This window comes from Musca domestica, unplaced genomic scaffold (genome assembly GCF_030504385.1).
Source record: "Musca domestica strain aabys unplaced genomic scaffold, Musca_domestica.polishedcontigs.V.1.1 5, whole genome shotgun sequence".
In the NCBI taxonomy this organism is placed as follows: Eukaryota; Metazoa; Arthropoda; class Insecta; order Diptera; family Muscidae; genus Musca; species Musca domestica.
Genome location: NW_026712346.1, coordinates 10030457 through 10051549, shown reverse-complemented (window position 1 = coordinate 10051549; position 21093 = coordinate 10030457). Strand labels below are relative to the sequence as shown.

General features: G+C 36.9%; 1 protein-coding gene across 1 annotated transcript in view; it reads right to left on the bottom strand.

The window, feature by feature from the left end:
* Positions 1-21093, bottom strand: part of LOC101898046 (atrial natriuretic peptide receptor 2) — a 110579-nt gene that overhangs the window by 36358 nt on the left and 53128 nt on the right. Inside the window, exon 2 of the mRNA XM_059128060.1 lies at positions 8143-8362. Within this exon, the coding sequence (XP_058984043.1) occupies positions 8143-8326 (184 nt within the window). The 5' untranslated portion in view covers positions 8327-8362. The remainder of the gene's footprint in view (positions 1-8142; positions 8363-21093) is intronic.

Sequence of the window (21093 nt, the reverse complement as noted above, 5' to 3'; positions counted from 1 at the left end):
ATTCGCAGACATTGGGGTACACCTTACAGATCCAAATTATCGGGAACAAAAAAGAGCTTTCGTGACGTTACCCGTAATGGAAGCCAACAGAATCCTGGAAACAAAACGGTTGAAGGTTGGAATGACAAGCTGCATAGTGAAGTACAGAGAAGAAACTAAACGCTGTTACAGATGTTTTGGTTCCGGACACAAGCAGTATGAATGCAAAGGGCCTGACAGAAAGAGTATGGATCTGTGCATCCGCTGCGGAGAAAAGGGGCACAAACTTAAACAGTGCAAAAACAAACCAAAATGTTGCATATGCGTCGAACAAAAGAAAAATAACTTGGAGCACCTTCCTGGATCCCGGAGCTGTCCCTCAAGTAAACAGCAGTAGCTATGAAAATCCTACAGCTTAATATGCATCGAGGAAAAATCGCTGACGCTATCCTTCCGCAAATAATTAGAGAGCAGGAAGCAGAAATCATGATTATCAGTGAACAATACTCACCAAAAACATGCGGATTGTGGTTCGAGGATGAATCAAAGACAGCTGCCATATGGATTACCGATAAGAAGACCATGAGCCCAAGAAACGAAGGAAAAGGAAATGGTTACGTCTGGACACAGTTCGTCGATGTAACAATTATAAGCTGCTACCTTACGCCCAGTGACTGTATAGAGGAATTTCAATCGAAACTTAACGCGATAGAAGATACTGCCAGGGACATCGATGGGTTCATTATTATAGCAGGAGATTTCAACTCTCAAGCAATAGAGTGGGGCTCAGGAGTAACAAACTCAAGGGGCAGACGAATATTAGACATGATGGCCAGATTAGGTCTTGTGGTCGCAAATGTGGGATGTTCCCCAACATTTAGACGACCGGGCTGCAATGGTACCATACCTGATATCACACTGGTATCGGAAAATTTGGCGGCCTCCAGATATGTAGGTTAGCTGCGAATAAAATAAGCAGTCCCAGACCATTGAGCGGTGAAGGCCGAGGATAGGTTATAAAAAGACATTAACGTCCGATGAAGCCTCTCACGACATGGCGAATGGAAGCCGCCATCTAATTATGCAGCCACCCACAGGGGGTGCTTTTAACGATAAAGTAAATCGGAGAGTGATGCCTCCGTGGTCCCTCAATCAAGACGTCGACCTGGCTATGTAAATGGTATACGATACGAATACATTATGAAACTGATTGCCTCTGGCTGGCACACATGCCATTCTGTTACCTCAGTAAGTGGGAGTGAAATCCCGCCGAAATGGCTTTCAGGCTAATGACGTGCGTGTCTTCCGTCCCACTAAAACCCTGGCAAGGACTTAGAAAACGCTCTTTATTTCGTCGCCATTCAATTGGCCTTGCAGGTTCAGTTGATAACATCCTGATTAGTGCTCGACCCGGCTCTGAACATAAGTGCCCATAAAGCCTTGTGTCAACCCTTGCGAGGACCTCACTGCTTGCAAAGGCACCCTCGGGGTCACTAAGGAGCAACTGCATTACGCATAAGGATAACGGCTCTGAGTTGGGACCCAACAACAAAAATGATGACAACAGAAACCCCAAAATCCACGGAAGATACAGTAAGCGCCTTTCGAATCAGCTCAAGGACAAAACGCACACCAGTAAATTCACCGATAGTAGCTGTAGAAGCTGAAGAAGCTGTGCTAATAAACGGTAAAACTCCACAGTCAACAGCAGTAGCAGAAACACTTATAGCTCCGGCTATGCACTCTCCCAAACAAGAGTACATACTGCAAATGAGAGCATCAGAGGAGGAAGCTTTAGTGAAATGCCACAAGGTGCTTCAGAAAATGCGAGAAGCAATAAATAAACAGCGGAACATTAGTAGAGACGTACAAACTGGAGTCTCTGAATTAGACGAGTTACTGGACGTAATTGCCGATTACAGAAGGAACTGGAAAGCAGCAGAGAAAGAGAGACAAGCAAACAATCTTCCAAGAATAGAGCAAATGATGTGTTTGCCGCCGCAAACGCCTCAGGCTTCTCATTATAAGAGAAGTGCGCCAAGTCCAGTCGAAACTAACCCGGAAAAAAGGCATAAGAAGAAGGCTGTAGATACTTCCAAGAATGTTATACCGATCCGAACACAAGATGACGCAAAATGGAAAATCGTAAGCAAGAATCGGAAGAAGAAGGCTAAGAATAGACCCGATGCGGTAATTATTAAGCCAAGCTCTGGGCACAGTTACTCAGACGTTCTTAAAAATATCAGGCAAAATGTCAGACCTGAAGAAACAGAAGTAGCTATACGATCCATTAGCAAAACCAAAACAGGGGCAATACTTTTGGTCATGGCAAAAGGTGGACAACATGAAAAGTTCTGTGAGGCCATTAAAGTCACCCTTAAGGAAGCAGCTACCGTAGAGGAAAGAAAGCCTAAGGCCACCATCGAAATACAAGACCTAGACACCTTGACGACTACAGAGGAGGTACAACTTGCGGTACATGATGCTACAAAAGCTGCAATCGCAGACATTGGGGTACACCTTACAGCTCCAAATTATCGGGAACAAAAAAGAGCTTTCGTGACGTTACCCGTAATGGAAGCCAACAGAATCCTGGAAACAAAACGGTTGAAGGTTGGAATGACAAGCTGCATAGTGAAGTACAGAGAAGAAACTAAACGCTGTTACAGATGTTTTGGTTCCGGACACAAGCAGTATGAATGCAAAGGGCCTGACAGAAAGAGTATGGATCTGTGCATCCGCTGCGGAGAAAAGGGGCACAAACTTAAACAGTGCAAAAACAAACCAAAATGTTGCATATGCGTCGAACAAAAGAAAAATAACTTGGAGCACCTTCCTGGATCCCGGAGCTGTCCCTCAAGTAAACAGCAGTAGCTATGAAAATCCTACAGCTTAATATGCATCGAGGAAAAATCGCTGACGCTATCCTTCCGCAAATAATTAGAGAGCAGGAAGCAGAAATCATGATTATCAGTGAACAATACTCACCAAAAACATGCGGATTGTGGTTCGAGGATGAATCAAAGACAGCTGCCATATGGATTACCGATAAGAAGACCATGAGCCCAAGAAACGAAGGAAAAGGAAATGGTTACGTCTGGACACAGTTCGTCGATGTAACAATTATAAGCTGCTACCTTACGCCCAGTGACTGTATAGAGGAATTTCAATCGAAACTTAACGCGATAGAAGATACTGCCAGGGACATCGATGGGTTCATTATTATAGCAGGAGATTTCAACTCTCAAGCAATAGAGTGGGGCTCAGGAGTAACAAACTCAAGGGGCAGACGAATATTAGACATGATGGCCAGATTAGGTCTTGTGGTCGCAAATGTGGGATGTTCCCCAACATTTAGACGACCGGGCTGCAATGGTACCATACCTGATATCACACTGGTATCGGAAAATTTGGCGAGCAAAATTATTAATTGGAAAGTCCTCGAGATTTATACGGCAAGTGATCACCAATATATCTCCTATACCGTTCAAGCAACCAGAGAAGCCACAACACAAAAGGCACGAGAAGGTACTCGAAAATGGAATGCAAAAAGGTTAGATAGATCCGCTCTAATAGCAGAAATAGACAGGCAAAGTGAAACATTATCATTAGAGGGTACTGCAACTGAAGTGGTGGGCAGAACCATGCATGTAATAACCAAAGGGTGCAACAAGTCTATGCCGAAGCTAAAAACCCTGGGTGCTGGTAAATCGCCAGTATATTGGTGGAATAGCCAAGTCGACGAATTAAGAAGGATTTGCCTCAGCCGAAGAAGGAAGTTTACAAGAGCTAAACGTAGAGGCCCTGCAAACATAGAACATGCTCAGTACAAGGAAGCAAAAAAGGCACTTCAAACTGCGATTAGAGATAGCAAAAGAAGCAAATGGGAAGAACTAAGGGAGGACATTAACAGAGATCCGTTTGGACTCGGATACAAATTAGTCATGAAGAAACTGGGAGCTCAAGCCCCAGTATATGGACTGAATGAAGAACAAATGGCAAACATTGTAAATAATCTGTTCCCATCACACGAAATAAGGACAGACGAACCTATTTCTGAACCCATAGATGCTCCCATATCTTTTACACCAGAAGAACTGCAAGCGGCTGCTAAAAAATTAAAAAACAATAAGGCCCCAGGGCCAGATGGTGTTCCGGCGGAAGTCCTTAAGGAGATAGCTGATGCACGACCACACTCATTACTGAGAATGTACAACCACTGCTTAGCAGAGGGAATCTTCCCAGCGCCTTGGAAGGAGCAGCAACTTGTGCTCATTAGTAAAGGCAAAGGAGATCCAACAGCACCGTCATCGTACAGACCACTGTGCATGCTAAGTACTGCTGGAAAATTGTTTGAGAGACTGTTAAAGAAAAGGATAGAAGATGCTGTGAACTTAGAAGGAGGATTGTCTGAGAGGCAACATGGCTTCAGAAGTGGAAAGTCAACAATCGGTGCAATTAAGGAAGTAGTGGATGTGTTTTCCGCTGCTCAGCAACGAAATAACTACAGCAGGCCGGTAGTACTATTAGCCACACTTGATGTGAAAAACGCTTTCAATAGCCTGAGGTGGACAGACGTTATACACGCTATGGAATCTAATTTTAAGATCCCCAAGTATCTCATGATAGTAATAAAAAGCTACCTTAGTGGAAGAGTGCTTAAATACAGCACACGCGATGGAAACAGAGAGGTGCAGATAACATCAGGAGCTGCACAGGGTTCCATCCTAGGCCCCGACCTATGGAACATCAGCTATGATGGAATATTAAATTTAGATATGCCTGAGAAAACCTTTTTAGTAGGATATGCAGATGATATTGCTGCCGTCATCCAGGCCAGAACCACAGACGATGCCCAACGTAAGCTGAAACAAGTCATGATCCGGGTCAGAGCATGGCTGATATCGCATGGATTAGAGCTAGCCATGCAGAAAACAGAGCTGGTATTATTGACCAGGCAACATATTCCAGCAGAAATCAACATGCATGTGAACAGCATTACCTTTCGGACGCAAAAAGCCATAACGTACCTCGGTATAAGGCTCGACAACAAACTTACGTTTTCGTCGCAGCTAAGTCATGCAGCTGAGAAGGCTACTACTATCACGATGCAGCTAAGTAGGTTAATGGCAAATATTGGAGGGCCCCTATCCTGTAAGAGGAGGCTACTGTTGGAGGCATGTAACAGCATTCTACTGTACGGATGCGAAATCTGGGCTGGGAGCATGCTCAATAAGCAGAGGGCACAGAAACTGCTAAAGGTTCAAAGAACAGCGGCGCTGAGAGTGGCATCTGCATACCGCACAGTCTCAGGACCAGCGATACAAGTCATAGCGGGTTTGGTCCCTATTGATTTAATAGCAGAAGAACGGCGAAAATTATTCGAGGTAAAGCGTCGCCAACATGAAGTCGCAGAACTTGCCCAAATAAAAGAGGAAACTTTCGAAAAATGGCAGACACGCTGGCATCTAGAGACATACGGAAGATGGACAGCGAGGGTTATTCCAGACATTAAAGCATGGACAAAACGAAAGCACGGCAATGTAAATTATTACATAACACAGATGCTCTCCGGACATGGATATTTCCGTAAATATCTGTTTAAGCACGGAAAGAGTGAATCCCCTTTTTGTTTGTATGAAGAAGACACTTTAGACGACGCAGAACACACATTCTTCTCACGCCGTCGGTGGGTAAACCTACGCTCACAACTAGAACTGCAAATAGGCGAAATTACAACGACGAATATAGCTGTGAAAATGCTAGAATCGGAAGAGATCTGGAATGCTGTATCGAAATACTGCGAGCAGCTACTAAAAATGAAAAAGAGGGACTTAGACAACCCTCTAAGACCTCAAAACGAATAGCGGAGCTTGGACGCAAGCTAGAAGAAGAAGGCCTTAGAAGCCCGGGAGCCACCTCGAAGTAATACGTAAGTGGTGCCGAGGTGGTAGTAACTCCCAGAGGTCGGCAGGTGGGTTTTTTAGTCGGTACCAAGATCAAGCCCGACATACCACGATGAGTGACGGCTCACGTGAATGCGTAAATAGCATTTTTCCCAACTGCTCCGCAAAAAAAAAAAAAAAATTATTATTATTATTATTATTATTATTATGATTATTATTATTTATATTTGAACCCTAAATATACATTTTCAAAAACAATAGGCTTTAATTCTGACCTTAACTCTATCCCCATGCAAAATTTCATGAGGATCGGACGATAATTGCGACCTGTATATAATAAATCAACACATAGTATTGGGAGGTGTGGAATAACTTTAGAAAATTTGAAAAAATCGCATGTGATAAAAAGTATGACGAAAATTGAAAAAAAAAACAAAAAATATTCCCTTTTTACCGTCGAATTTTTCCGCGATTTTCTTAGATTTTATACTTTTTTTGGCAAGAAACCATTGCGATTTGATGTGAATTGTGAATATCAGTCCCCATGCTAGATCAAGATTTTTTTCTGTTTTTTCTCTTCTAGGCTTCTATTCGGACCCTAGCCCCACCTCCATGCTAAATTTTGTGAGGATCGGGCCATAATTGCGACTTGTAGAGTTATTATCAATTAACATGGACAGACGGACGGAGGGACGTACATAGCTAGATCGACTCAGCTCGGAAGATCCATATGTAGTTTCCTATGTCGGCGACCAATATGTGATAGAGTTACATAATTTTTGGCATTATGTGACAAAAACTTTATTTTAAGGACATTTGAGTTGAATTTATAGGAATTCACGGTACAATAACTTTTAAGGTAGGATATTGTAACACATACACAGATTCTACAGCGTTACCAACAATTAGATGCAGCGTACACAGATATTCAATATTCGCGCTATGGTAAAATTTAAAACGTATTACCCAAATACACCATATTAAAATAGTAAGAGAAGCTTATTATATGTGTACGCTGGGTCGAATTTTAGGTAACGCTGTTATATGTGTATGCATTGTTTTGAATAATACTCAAAACAGTTTCGAAAATTTGCAAATTTTGTTGAAATTAAATTTCAAATTAACAAGTAAAAAAGTATCAGTCGGCATTGAAATTTTTTTTTCGTTTGTGGGCGATGTACCAGAAGTGGTTCGCAGATATATAGCATATTCACAACAGATCTTGTGTTAGCAAAAATGTGTGAAATTTGAAGAGAGTTGGATGCTTACCTCGCGTTCTTTGAGCGTTATGTTTTTCAAAATTTTGAACCCTATGTGGGGCAGGTAGCACTGTCGCAAATATTAGGATTTGCAAAATTAGAGCAAAATTAGATTATTGCCTCCCTTTCTGTGCAGAAAATGTTTTTTTTTGCGAATTTCGACCATTTGACCGTGGGTTAATATAAATATTGGGATGTGTGAAATTTTAAGACAAACGGACTCTAACATTACATTTTATGAGAGTTGTAATTATTTAAAATTTTGACCCTTTGTGGGGGAGGTACTTCATGGAGTGGACCGATATTCTCCATTTTCACACCTGACCTAGCACTGATGCAAATATTAGGATATGCAAAGGTGGAGAAAAATCGGATTATATTTTCTCTTTCTGTGCAAAAAATATTTTTTTTTTGAAAATTTCTACCGTTTTTTGGGAAGTACCATAAGGAGTGGACCGATATTATGTTCTGAAACGGATTTGGTCCAAGGAGAGACCTAGAGTCTAAAACCGTTATTTCGACGTGCCTAGTCCGTTTGACAGTATCAAATTGTATATACTCTCTGTAGCCATATGGCTGAGGGTATAAAAACTTTTGGTAAGAATAAATGTTTGCTTTTTGGGGTAACAAAAGTAAATGATAAAAAAACGATACATGCAAATGTTTAACCTAATCTCTCAATTTCTCCGATCACCTCATCGCTCATTAAGAATAATTGTGGCGTCTAAATTATTTTTACAGGACTTGCATACGGAATTACAAAGCGAATGCACCAGTCATGCAACGTTGGTTAGTAAGACAGAATTTTAGAATAGATTAAAGTTAACCAAATCGAAATGTTAACCAAATCGATTCACATATATTTTTTCCGATTTAATTTATAAGCCTATACAGAGTCAAAACTTACGCTCTATAGCTATGATATTTCAAATTCAAATTTTGTGGAACTCACTTCACTTTCACTTTCAAATAAATGATTATTACTTGAGAATCCTTACCTTGTTTCGCCAAACACTCATAATTGTAGAGTTCCGCCGGGCTCTCTTCGTAACTGTCTGCATATGTGTTAATAGTAGATGCAGGCGTAATTGGCTCCAGCTTTGAAATTAGCACCCATGTTAGGAACGCTAATGCTGCCAGCGGTCTGTTTCGGAAGTAATAGGTTGTATCCCTAAAATACATTTCTGAGCCGTTTTTTGATACAAATCGAATAGTATCCTGCAAGTAAGAAAGGGAATCATGTGTGAATGAAGTTAAGAAGAACTTAATAGACAAAAATATGATAAGAGTTTTTACACACACTGCCGAATTTTGATTCTACTTATGACAGGAGTACAAAAAACATGAATTTCGAAACCATTTTGTGGCGGCAACTTAAAAAAATAACCTTAACATGTAATATATACAACAAAAAAAATGTCAGAAAAGTAGCCACTTTGGAGAAAGACCTGCCTGCAAGAACCACCGTGGGTACGTCCCTGCCAAGTAGGCACTAACGCACTCTCAGAATGTTCTATGCTTTTCGTCATTGGTTGGTTAAGCATACGGCTGAGCGTGTGATACAGATCAGGAAAGAGAAAGAAACATAATCGAGGACGAGGATCTGCGTGGAAGAAGTACGACAAAAGCGATAATTCTAGGGATCTAATATATATTTGAGTAATATGTTGATCGATCAACTTTATTCCATTCATTCGGAGGGCAATTCTTCCAATTTTATTTCAAGACAGAGCAAGAAACGCTAGTTTAATCGCGGTCATAGTCAGAGTTCCCAATACTAAATATAAACAAAATTAAAACTCAGAAGAGAAGTTAGGTGAACTTTATATGGTTCTATTGATAGTCAAATGTATATGAGACCTGATTTGTACTAGGAGAGCTTACTGTCGGCCATTTTTATCGTTCTCTTTTGAAGTAGGCTCTTGCATTTATTCAACGCAATTTTCTTTTTCATCATTGCCTTTCCTCTATGATTTAATTACACTTTTGTATGAGAAATGTTTTTCTATTTTAATTTTTTCCTTAGCCTCTCTCCTACAAACGAAGAACTGATTTGTATCAGTTCTAGGTCAATATGTACCACCCACACAAAGGGTCAAAATTTGGAATAATTATAACTCTAATAAAATCATCCGATTTTTTTCAATTTTCGCACACCACAGTATTTCTACTAACAAAAGATCTGGTGTGATGATGAATTATATCAAACCATTCCTTCTGGAATATCCCCCACAAAGGGTCGCAATTTTCAAGATTTATATCTCTTATAATTTGCGAAACAACTCAGCGATTGTTTTAAATCTTGGTAACCTGAGGAAACTGTAATCTTCTGAAGGTGACTGACATTTCTGTTGCGATTAGAGAATTCGAGGTAGCAACGTACTGCCCCGTAAAAATCGTATCCTCAATTAAACTGTTGTGTATTTTTTACTATTAGCCTAATATCATGGCAAAGGCGTTGTGGGCCAATGCTTTATAATAAAATCATATCCAAATCTGAACCGATTTCAATATAATTTTAAAAATTTATTTTCTGATCAAATCCCGTCACACTTTCCAAATTTCAATTAAATGTAACCTATATATTGTGTTTGGTGCATCAAATAAACGAAATCGGCCGAAAATATATATGGGAGCTATATCCAAATCTGAACCGATTTCAATATAATTTGGCAAATTTATTTTTGTTCCAAACTCCGTTACGCATTCCAAATTTGCAGACTGTATCTGTAATCGATCAACAGATATTTGCATATGAAATCTAATTTTTTGGGAAGTATTTCCTATTTTGATGGTATATGCCCAGTTCCAAATGGAATTTCAAAAAATTATGTAGCCAATGTTACTTTCAGCCGATGTCGTAGAATAGTTGGAAATTTTCAGGAAAATCTGTGCAGCGGTTTTCGAGTCCATAAATTACAAACAAACAAACATTTTCTTCTCTTATAGATATAGATATCTGAATTCAAACGTGTTCCACTTTGAACTACAAATACCAGTAAGACCGTTTGGATAGAACTGTTAAACTTAAAAAAAAAAACAAGTAAAAAAGCAGTAAGTTCGGTCGGGCCGAACTCTGAATACCCTCCACCATTTAGAACGAATTAGAAAATAAAATCTATTGAAAGTTCTTTCAAAATCTTTAAAACACCTAATATCGGAAGGTGCCGTTATATGGGGGAATATACGATATTGTGGACCTATATAGATAGACAAATCTATGTCTGGCGTAAAGTACTCACAAGGAACTCCTCGTGTGGATTTTCAGATAATTCCATGGGGAAATGTGGGTAAAATCATTAAAATCCCGAATATCGGTACCGTTATATGGGAGATTTACGATATTGTGGACCTATATAGACAAATACCTTTCAGGGGTTAAAGTGGTCACAAAGAAATCCTTGTGTGGATTTTCAGAGAATATCATTGGAATATATAGCTAAAATCATCAAAATACCGAATAACGGGGGTACCGTTATATGTGGGCTATACGATATCGTTAACCTATATAGAGAACTCTAAGTCAGGGGGTAAAGTGCTCACAAATAACCCCTTGTGTGGAATTTCAGACAATTCCGTTGAAAAATGTGGCTGAAATCATCAAAATACCGAATATCAGAGGGTACCGTTATATGTGGGCTATACGATATCGTTAACCTATATAGAGAACTCTAAGTCAGGGGGTAAAGTGCTCGCAAATAACCCCTTGTGTGGAATTTCAGACAATTCCGTTGAAAAATGTGGCTGAAAGCGTCAAAATACCGAATATCAGAGGGTACCGCTATATGGAGGATATACGATATCGTGGACCTATATAGATAATTCTCTTTCAAGGGATGAAGTAATCACAAGTAACTCCTTGTGTGGATTTTCAGACCATTCCATTAGAAAATGTGGCTATAATCATCAAAATACCGAATATCGGGGGGTACCGTTATATGGGGGCTATACGATATCGTCGATTTATATAGATGATTCTATTCCGAAGTATAAAGTACCCATAAGGAACTCTTTATGTGGATTTTCAGACAATTCCGTTGAAAAATGTGGGTAAAATCATCAAAATACCGAATATAGATCGTCTTAGAATTTTACGCTGATCAAGAATATATATACTTTGTTGGGTCTAAAATGATTATTTCAATGAATTACAAACGGAATGACGAACTTAATATACCCTCCATACTATGTATGGTGGAGGGTATAAAAACATAAACTGAGTGAGGCCGTACCAAAACGGGAACCTCCATAGACAATTTTATACTTCAAGGATTGACATCTACCAAATCTTCTTAAATACCAAATTTGAAACAATTTCCTGGGTAAATGTGACTAGGATTATCAAAATAACGAACATCGGTGGGTATCGTCATATGTGCGCTATAGGAAAACATAGACCTTAATAAGATTTTTCAGATACGAAATTCGAAACAATTCCGGTCCATAATGTCGCTAAAATCATTAAAATGACGAATATTGAGAGCTACCGTTATATGGGGCTATATGAAAACATGGACCGACATCTACGAACTTAACCCGTCTACTTGCAAAATACACATGTATACAACATTTTAGCTTTCTTTCTCAAATCGTTCGAATGACAGAGCAATTACAAAAGACAGAGTGACACATTCAGGTGGGCATCGCTAAATCGACTTAGAATAGTACGCTGATCAAGAATATATATACTTTGTTGTTGTCTGACATAAGTATTTCGGAATGACAACGTTTATATACCCTCCATAGCATGGTGGAGGGTATAAAAAAGATGATTGGTTTATAATAGCCCATACTGTTTTCAAATTAACCCAACAAATTTATTGTTATCGAAATTTAAAATGAGTTCGATGAAACGCTACCGATATAAGAGTATACAAAAAATTAAAAAAAAAAAACCTTAAATTCAGCCTGGCTGAACTTTGAATACTCTCCACCTTTAGGTAAAGAAAACATTTTAATATTGTAGTATCTGAATTCAAACGCGTTCCACTTAAAACTACTCATAGCAGTAAGACCGTTTAGAGGACCGTTGTATGGGGGCCATACCAAAACGGGAACCTCCATAGACAATTTTATACTTCAAGGACTATCATCTACCAAATCTTTGATACAACCTTTTGAAACAATTTCGTGGGTAAATGTGACAGAATACCGAGTACCGTTGTGTATCGTTATATATGCGCTTCAGGAAAACGTGGACCTAAATGTTCAATTTTCTGACGCCAGAGCTAGAGCCCATTATGAACTACAAAATTTTTAGACGATTTTTTAGAAAAAATGTGGCAAATTTTATCGAAATACTGAATATCCTACAAATATCCTATACTACAAATACAATTTTAATACCAATTTTTAAACAAATCCGTAGAAAAATGTGCAAATATCATCAAAACACAGACCTTTAAAACCCTGATCTTATTTTTCAGAGGTTTTAATTTGACAGTTAAAAACCTAAATAACATAGCACATACATTACATTGGTACAACAAAACGAACATTGCAAACGAGAATGGGGGAACATAAAACTGACATTGAAAAGGGAACACAAAAAACAGCATTGGCGCAACATATTTCAAAAACGGGACACAATGCAAATTTTGAAAATGTTAAAATATTAGACAAAGAAAGCAAAGACGATAAAAGATACACGATAGAAAGTTTACGAATACAACAAAAAATAAAAAGGACGATGAATCTCAAAGAGGACACAAACAACATAAGTGTTAGCTATCGCATTGCAATATAGTAATCTGTGATATTAGTTATTAAGGTTTTGTGTTGTTGAACTTGACGAAATACTTCATGTTAACTTAATCCAATTTTATTGTAAGTTATTTATATATTCATGAAGATTTGATCTAATGTAATGTTTATTTATCCCCTGAAGATGTCAACAAACATTGACGAAACGTCGGGATTAATGAAATAAAAAAGGAATTTTTATTTACAAAACTTAGGTCTATAAGCTTAATAGAACCCAAATCAATAAATCTACCTGGACCAAGAAAATTAATAATAAATAAATTATCGGGAAGCCTGCCGAATAATACACTATTAAAAATAAACATCTACACGATCATCAACCAAGAGCACAAAATGAAGAATTATTTCCAACACATCACCTATAAATATATCGAAGAAACTTGCAGGACTATGAAAGAATATTGCAATGAAATTAGAAGACTAAGAAAAAACTCCTTAATCTCGAAATATCCCAAGCCAATGCCGACATAAAATCAACAAAAAACAAAATTTTCAACATGGAATCTGGGATAAAAACATTAATATTTGTTGCAGACTACACGTCTTTTAAAAACAAACAAAAAATCCGTTTAATAGAAATATCCGGAAAAATCAATAATACCCAACAACAAAAACTAAACAAATTAAAAAGGAAACAGTTCGACAAATATGGCATAATTTTCAACGACGACTGGTTCGAGAACAAAACAAATGTCAATTTTCCTATGGAATGCAAGTGGATTTTATCACTTGGAAAAAAGTTTGCAATACCAATAGACAACAAGAATTTTTCACCACTACATACACTAGCTGACATAGAACACTGCATACAAATATCAGAAGAACATGAGAAAGAAGCATGTAGAACGAAAATAAGAAACAGGGTTACCAACTTTAAAAGAAATATGAAAAACACCACCAAAAGAAAAATTTATTTTGACAATATATAAAAAAAAATTAAAATTTTTGAAACAAAACGACGACATCATAATAACACAAGCAGACAAAGGAAATAAGACAGTTGCCATATACAAACAAGAAGACAAGAAGAAAATGGGGGAACTTCTTGATGATAAAAACACATATAGGAAACTTAGGGAAGACCCAACAACAAAATTACAAAATTAAATAATAATATGGTCACTGATCTACATAAAAACAGTGTAATTGACAAATAGGAAAAAAGAGGCTATACTGCTCAGCATTTACAGCACCAAGAATTTACGGGTTGCCAAAAATATACAAACTCAATATACCTCTCAGGCCTATTGTATCGTCCACAAATGTACCATGTTATACTTTATCCAAATACATTGGTACAATACTCAAACACATTATTTCAGACACCTACAACATAAAAAACTCAATAGATCTAAAAAAGAAACTTAAAGACACAATAATAAAAAATGACGAGGTAATGATATCTTTTGATGTATAAAAATAATTATGAAACAAGTAAAAAAGCAGTAAGTTCGGCCGAACTTTGAATACACTCCACCACTTGGAACTAATTAAAAAAATTAAAAAAAAAAAATAAAATCCATTAAAAAAATTAAAAAAAAAAAATAAAATCCATTAAAAATTCTTTCAAAATCTTTAAAATATCTAATAAAGGAAGGTGCCGATATATGGGGGGATATACGATATTGTGGACCTATAAAGACAAATCTATGTCTGCGTGTAAAGTACTTACAAGGAACTCCTTGTGTGGATTTTCAGATAATTCCATTGGAAAAAGTGGTTAAAATCATTAAAATACCGAATATAGGGGAGTACCGTTATATGGGGAATATACGATATTGTGGACCTATATAGACAATTCCGTCTCAGAGGTAAAGTGCTCACAAAGAACTCCGTGTGTGGATTTTTAGACAATACGATTGGAAAATGTGGCTCAAATCATCAAAATACCGAATATCGCGGGGTACCGTTATATGGGAGCTATAGGTTATCGTTAACCTATATAGAGAATTATCTGTCGGGGGGTAAAGTGCTCACAAAGAACCCCTTGTGACCATTCCGTTGAAAAATATGGCTAAAAACATAAAAATACCGAATATCGGGGGTACCGTTATATGAGGGCTATACGATATCGTGGACCTATATAGATAATTCTCTGCCGAGGTATAAAGTACCCACAAGGAACTCCTTGTGTGGATTTTCAGACAATTCCGATGAAAAGTGTGGGTAAAATCATAAAAATACCGAATATCGGGGGGTACCGTTATATGGGGGATATACGATATTGTGGACCTGTATAGATAATTCTCTCTCAGGGGGTGAAGTACTCACAAGGAACTACTTGTGTGGATTTTAAGACAATTCCATTGAAAAGTGTGGCTAACATCATCAAAATACCGAATATGGGGGGTACAGCTATATGGGGGATATACGATATCGTGGACCTATATAGACAATTCTTTTTGAGGGGTAAAATGCCCACAAGGGACTCCTTTTGTGGAATTTCAGTCAATTCCATTGAAAAATGTGGATAAAATCATCAAAATTCCTAATATCGGGGGTACCGTTATATGGGGGCTATACGATATCGTGGACCTATATAGATAATTCTCTGTCGAGGTATAAAGTACCCACAAGGAACTCCTCGTGTGGATTTTCAGACAATTCCGTTGAAAAATGTGGGTAAAAACATCAAAATACCGAATATCGGGGGTACCGTTATATGAGGGCTATACGATATCGTGGACCTATATAGATAATTCTCTGCCGAGGTATAAAGTACCCACAAGGAACTCCTCGTGTGGATTTTCAGACAATTCTGTTGAAAAATGTGGCTAACATCATCAAAATACCGAATATCGGGGGTACCGTTATATGGGGGCTATACGATATCGTGGACCGATATAGCCCATCTTCGAACTTGACCTGCCTGCAGACAAAAGAGAGATCTGTGCAAAATTTTAGCTTCCTATCTTAATTCGTTTAAACTGTAGCGTGATTACAACAGACGGACAGCGCTAAATCGTCTTAGAATTTTGCGCTGATCAAGAATATATATACTTTGTTGGGTCTAAAATGATTATTTCGATGAGTTACAAACGGAATGACGAACTTAATATACCCTCCATACTTTTTTGGTGGAGGGTATAAAAATGGGACACAATTAAAACATACACAAACATTCCCAAACAAAAATTCCTTAATATTTTAACTTTCTGTCTCAAAGACAATAATTATTTCAATTATGAAAATGAAATATATAATCAAATATTTGGGATGCCTATGGGAAACCCACTTTCACCAACAGTAGCAGATATTGTTTTGGACGACCTTCTTGATAATACTATTCAAGAACTAAATAATAAAGGCATCCTAATAAATTTCATAACCAAATATGTAGACGACACACTTTTAATCATCAATAAGAAAGATATCAATGAAATTCAAAACACATTTAATAAATACCACCAAAAAATACAATTCACATTTGAAATTGAAACTAACAATTCTATTTCGTATTTGGATGCAAAATTAATAAGGAATGGGAGTTCTATTAAATTTGACTGGTATTACAAAAGCATGGCATCAGGCAGAATTATGAATTACCATACTACACAGCCAAAATCCCAAATAATCAACACAGCTAAAAGTTTCATCATGATAGTACTACGCATAAGTGACCAAGATTTCCACAAAAGTAACATAAACGAAATCACAACTATATTAATGAACAATAGTTTTCCGAAAAAAGTAATCACACAACTCATCCAAGACACAATACGAAAACTTAAGGATGGCAACCCTAACAATCGTAAAGGAACCTATAAATATTGCAGCTTAAAATACATCCCTGGCATAACAGACAATAGAAACATGAAAATGATAATAAACAAAACACAAAACATATGTTATGCTTACAAAGCAAACAAAACAATAAGTCAGATATTTTCAAACGTCAACAACAACATAACATAGTATACGAAATAGAATGCAATGGGAATGACGAACAAAGCTGTGATCTTGTTTACATTGGTACAACAAAACGAACATAGCAAACGAGAATGGGGGAACATAAAACTGACATTGAAAAGGGAACACAAAAAACAACATTGGCGCAACATATTTCAAAAACGGGACACAATGCAAATTTTGAAAATGTTAAAATATTAGACAAAGAAAGCAAAGACGATAAAAGATACACGATAGAAAGTTTACGAATACAACAAAAAATAAAAAGGACGATGAATCTCAAAGAGGACACAAACAACATAAGTGTTAGCTATCGCATTGCAATATAGTAATCTGTGATATTAGTTATTAAGGTTTTGTGTTGTTGAACTTGACGAAATACTTCATGTTAACTTAATCCAATTTTATTGTAAGTTATTTATATATTCATGAAGATTTGATCTAATGTAATGTTTATTTAAATAGACGTATCCCCTGAAGATGTCAACAAACATTGACGAAACGTCGGGATTGATGAAATAAAAAAGGAATTTTTATTTACAAAACTTAGGTCTATAAGCTTAATAGCACCCAAATCGAAAAACAATTTATTTATTTATATATATATATATATATATATATATATATATATATATATATATATATATATATATATATATATATATATATATATATATATATATATATATATAGATAGATAGATAAAAAAGTAAGCGTGGTCAGTTCCTCAGCCCCAAATAAATACTTAGGGTTGGAGAGAAAGTCAACAGTATCTTGCGTAATAATTTTCAAACCGATATCTTCATTATTTGGAAAATATAAGGATTTTAGATAAATCGAAATAGATGGCGTAAAAGGAGGCGTGGTCAATATTCTTTCTTTAAAAATCTAACTAAATATTCCCATTCTTTTCAATGTGCAGGGTATATTAAGTGAAAAAGTATCAATATTATTATTCAACCTTTTGAGCTTTTATAAGCCATTTTGTATCTGACCGAAATCTAAAATAAATATTACAAGGTGCCAGATTTGACCTATATTGACTACTTCCATAAACCAAGTTTGAAAAGCAATCGCTGACTTGTTTCGCATTTATGAGAGATATAATAATTAAAAACTTGCTGGCCCTGTCCGCGTTGCCGGCCCGTACTTTTAATCTTTAATGCGTATAAATCATAATTAATCACAGATCTGACTTATGACTGCATAGTTATTTCTAAATAAAAATAAATAGTCATGGCAAAAACTATAATATATGTTCACCTACCGGTCGGTTTTAGACATTTTGAATAGCCTGATCTTATTTTTCAGCCATAGACTTTAATTTGAGTGATAAAAACCTATATGAGCTCAGCTCAATTTTTGGTATTGTAAAGAGCTTTGCAACATTTTCCATTCAATTTAGCTGCGTGGTATTTAGTTTTGTCCACCTCATAATTAGGGCACAACGATTTCAGAATAGTCACAGATAATTACTCTTTTACACCCATTACCGTAAGATGGGAATTAATTTTAGTGTCATTTAAATTGTACGTTGGAGACCCCATAAAGTCTATGTTTTTCATCTTTGTATAATTCAATGACGATTAAGCAAATGTTCCGTCCCATGCTACTTTCTAATATTCCTATTTTTTTTATGTTTCTGCCACAATTTCTGACTGAATCAGTCCCAGTTAGACATTTTGTAGTTTATTTCATATAGACGTTCATCCCATATATATGTTCCCAACGAATATTCTCTTGGGGGTTACATATTCAATAGAATGCAAAATGTTATTTTCTGAGCAGACATTGGTTGGAAAAGTGGACTTGGGGGTACACTAATGTGAGGTCTATACTGAAATAAATGCCTATGCGGACAATTATCTGTAAGATGGTTCTCTATCCAACGGTAGCCTAAATATACTTTTTTAGCCAAATCAATTGATGAATGTGGTCAAGACCAGGGTTTACTACGCCCTTAGAAACAAAGATGCCAAACAAGGAAAAAAGAAGAAAAAAGTACATAATACTCCGAAAATAGCTTAAATCATATGATGGTTATACCAAAAAGTGATAATTTTTTGCACGGATGGTTTCTTTTCAAATAACCAACATTTGCGGAAATTAGTAAGGAAAATCTGGTTAAAATGTAAAATATTCTTGAAATCGGATTGTACTCTTATAGGTCGGTTATGCCCTGCAAAAACGATTTAAGGCATGTTGAAAGTTTAGGAAGAATTTCTGGAAGGATATAAATCCTTTTCTTTTTTTGCACTATTTACACTTCAATATAGTATATCAAATTGAAAAAAAATAGCCACAAAAATATTTTTAATCACATTTTTATTTGCATATGCCAAGGCGATTTATGTTTTTGCCAAGATGTTATTCCGAAATTTTATGAATTGTCAAAATCCGTCAAGCCGTTCTTAAGTTATAAGCGTAGTAACAAACACGACTCGGCTTAACTCTAGTTTAGTAAAAACTCTTCAATTTTTTCGAAAATTTTTTCAGTGGTAGGTATTTTAACCATGATCCCGGGAAACTATTTTTTTCTTGGGGGACGCACCTGGGACCCCAGATTTTTGACCCGAAAGTCCGGGTTCGAGACCCCGACTAGACCCGGATCCACTTACCCGATATAGACAATATCGGTATCGTTGGAAAGAAAATACCTATCCAACAAGTGGTCACATGATGGGGTAAGATCTTACGGTTCGGATGTTATAGTCAAATTATCGATTTTTTGGACCCGGATTTTTTATAAAACCCCCAAAAAGTCAAAAAAGGGTCCATTATGGGGGACAACAAAATTGACTTCTACCTTTCCAAAAAGGTTCAATTTGTGCTAATACCTTTACTGAGTCCAGAGATATGGGTCTTTCCATCCGCATAACCCGATTCTAACCAGTTCATTAAAACTATGTTTTCAATAAAAAAAAAGGTATATTTTGCGTAAGAATGAAATTCAGAAATCTTTGGTTCGCGCTAGCCGGTGTGGGACATACTCAGAGGAGAAAATCTCAAGCCCCGGCCGAAGGCCGGCTATTTACAAAAAGTGTCAAATTTAGAAAACTTTGGTTCGGCTATATACAAAAAGTGTCAAATTTAGAAAACTTTGGTTCGCGTTAGCCGGTTTAGGACATACCCAGAGGAGAAAATTTCAAGCCCCGGCCGAAGGCCGGTTATTTACAAAAAGTGCCGAAATTATGAACCTTTGGTTATTCAGACGACTGCTACGCGAAATAAACACTTTTTTTATTAAAAACATAATTTTAATGAACTGGTTAGAATCGGGTTATGCGGATGGAAAGACCCATATCTCTGGACTCAGTAAAGGTATTAGCACAAATTGAACCTTTTTGGAAAGGTAGAAGTGTCAGCTACAATTTGGCATCAATTTTGTTGTCCCCCATAATGGGCCCTTTTTTGACTTTTTAGGGGTTTCATAAAAAATCGGGGTCCAAAAAATCGATAATTTGACTATAACTTCCGAACCATGTGACCACTTGTTGGATAGGTATTTCTATAAGCTTTCAATCGATACCCATATTGTCTATATCGGGTAAGTGGATCCGGGTCCAGGCGGGGTCTTGATCCCGGACTTTTGGGTCAAAAATCTGGGGTCCCGGGTCCGTCCCCCAAGAAAAAAATAGTTTCCCGGGATCAGGGTAAAAATACCTACCTCTGGAAAAAATTTCGAAAAAATCTAAGAGTTTTTACTAAACTAGAGTTGTTCCGGAGTGGTCCTATACATTCCAACATATATTGTTTTAGTAAAAAATTGAGATGTGTGTAATTTTAGGAGAATTGATTGATCAATTCGCATTTCACCATCGTTTTGTTTATTCTAAATATTGACCCCTTTAAGGGGGAGGTACCAGAAGAAGTGGACCGATATCCACCGTCTTTACATCAGATCTTGTGTTGACTCCAAATGTTTACGCTGATCAAGAATATATATACTTTGTTGGGTCTGACATGAGTATTTGGAGGAGTTACAAATGGAATGACGAAGTTAATATACCTTTTATAGTATGGTGAAGGTATTCAAACTACTTTCATTTTTTCGATTTTCGGACTATTCCTAAAGGCTCTTCTGAAAATTGTCGTTCGAAAAATGCTTCCCACTACAATTACAAACAACAACACAACTGATGCTGTCATCAACAAACCACATTTAATTTTTATACCCTCCACCAAAAAAGTATGGAGGGTATATTAAGTTCGTCATTCCGTTTGTAACTCATCGAAATGATCAAAGTATATATATTCTTGATCAGCGTAAAATTCTA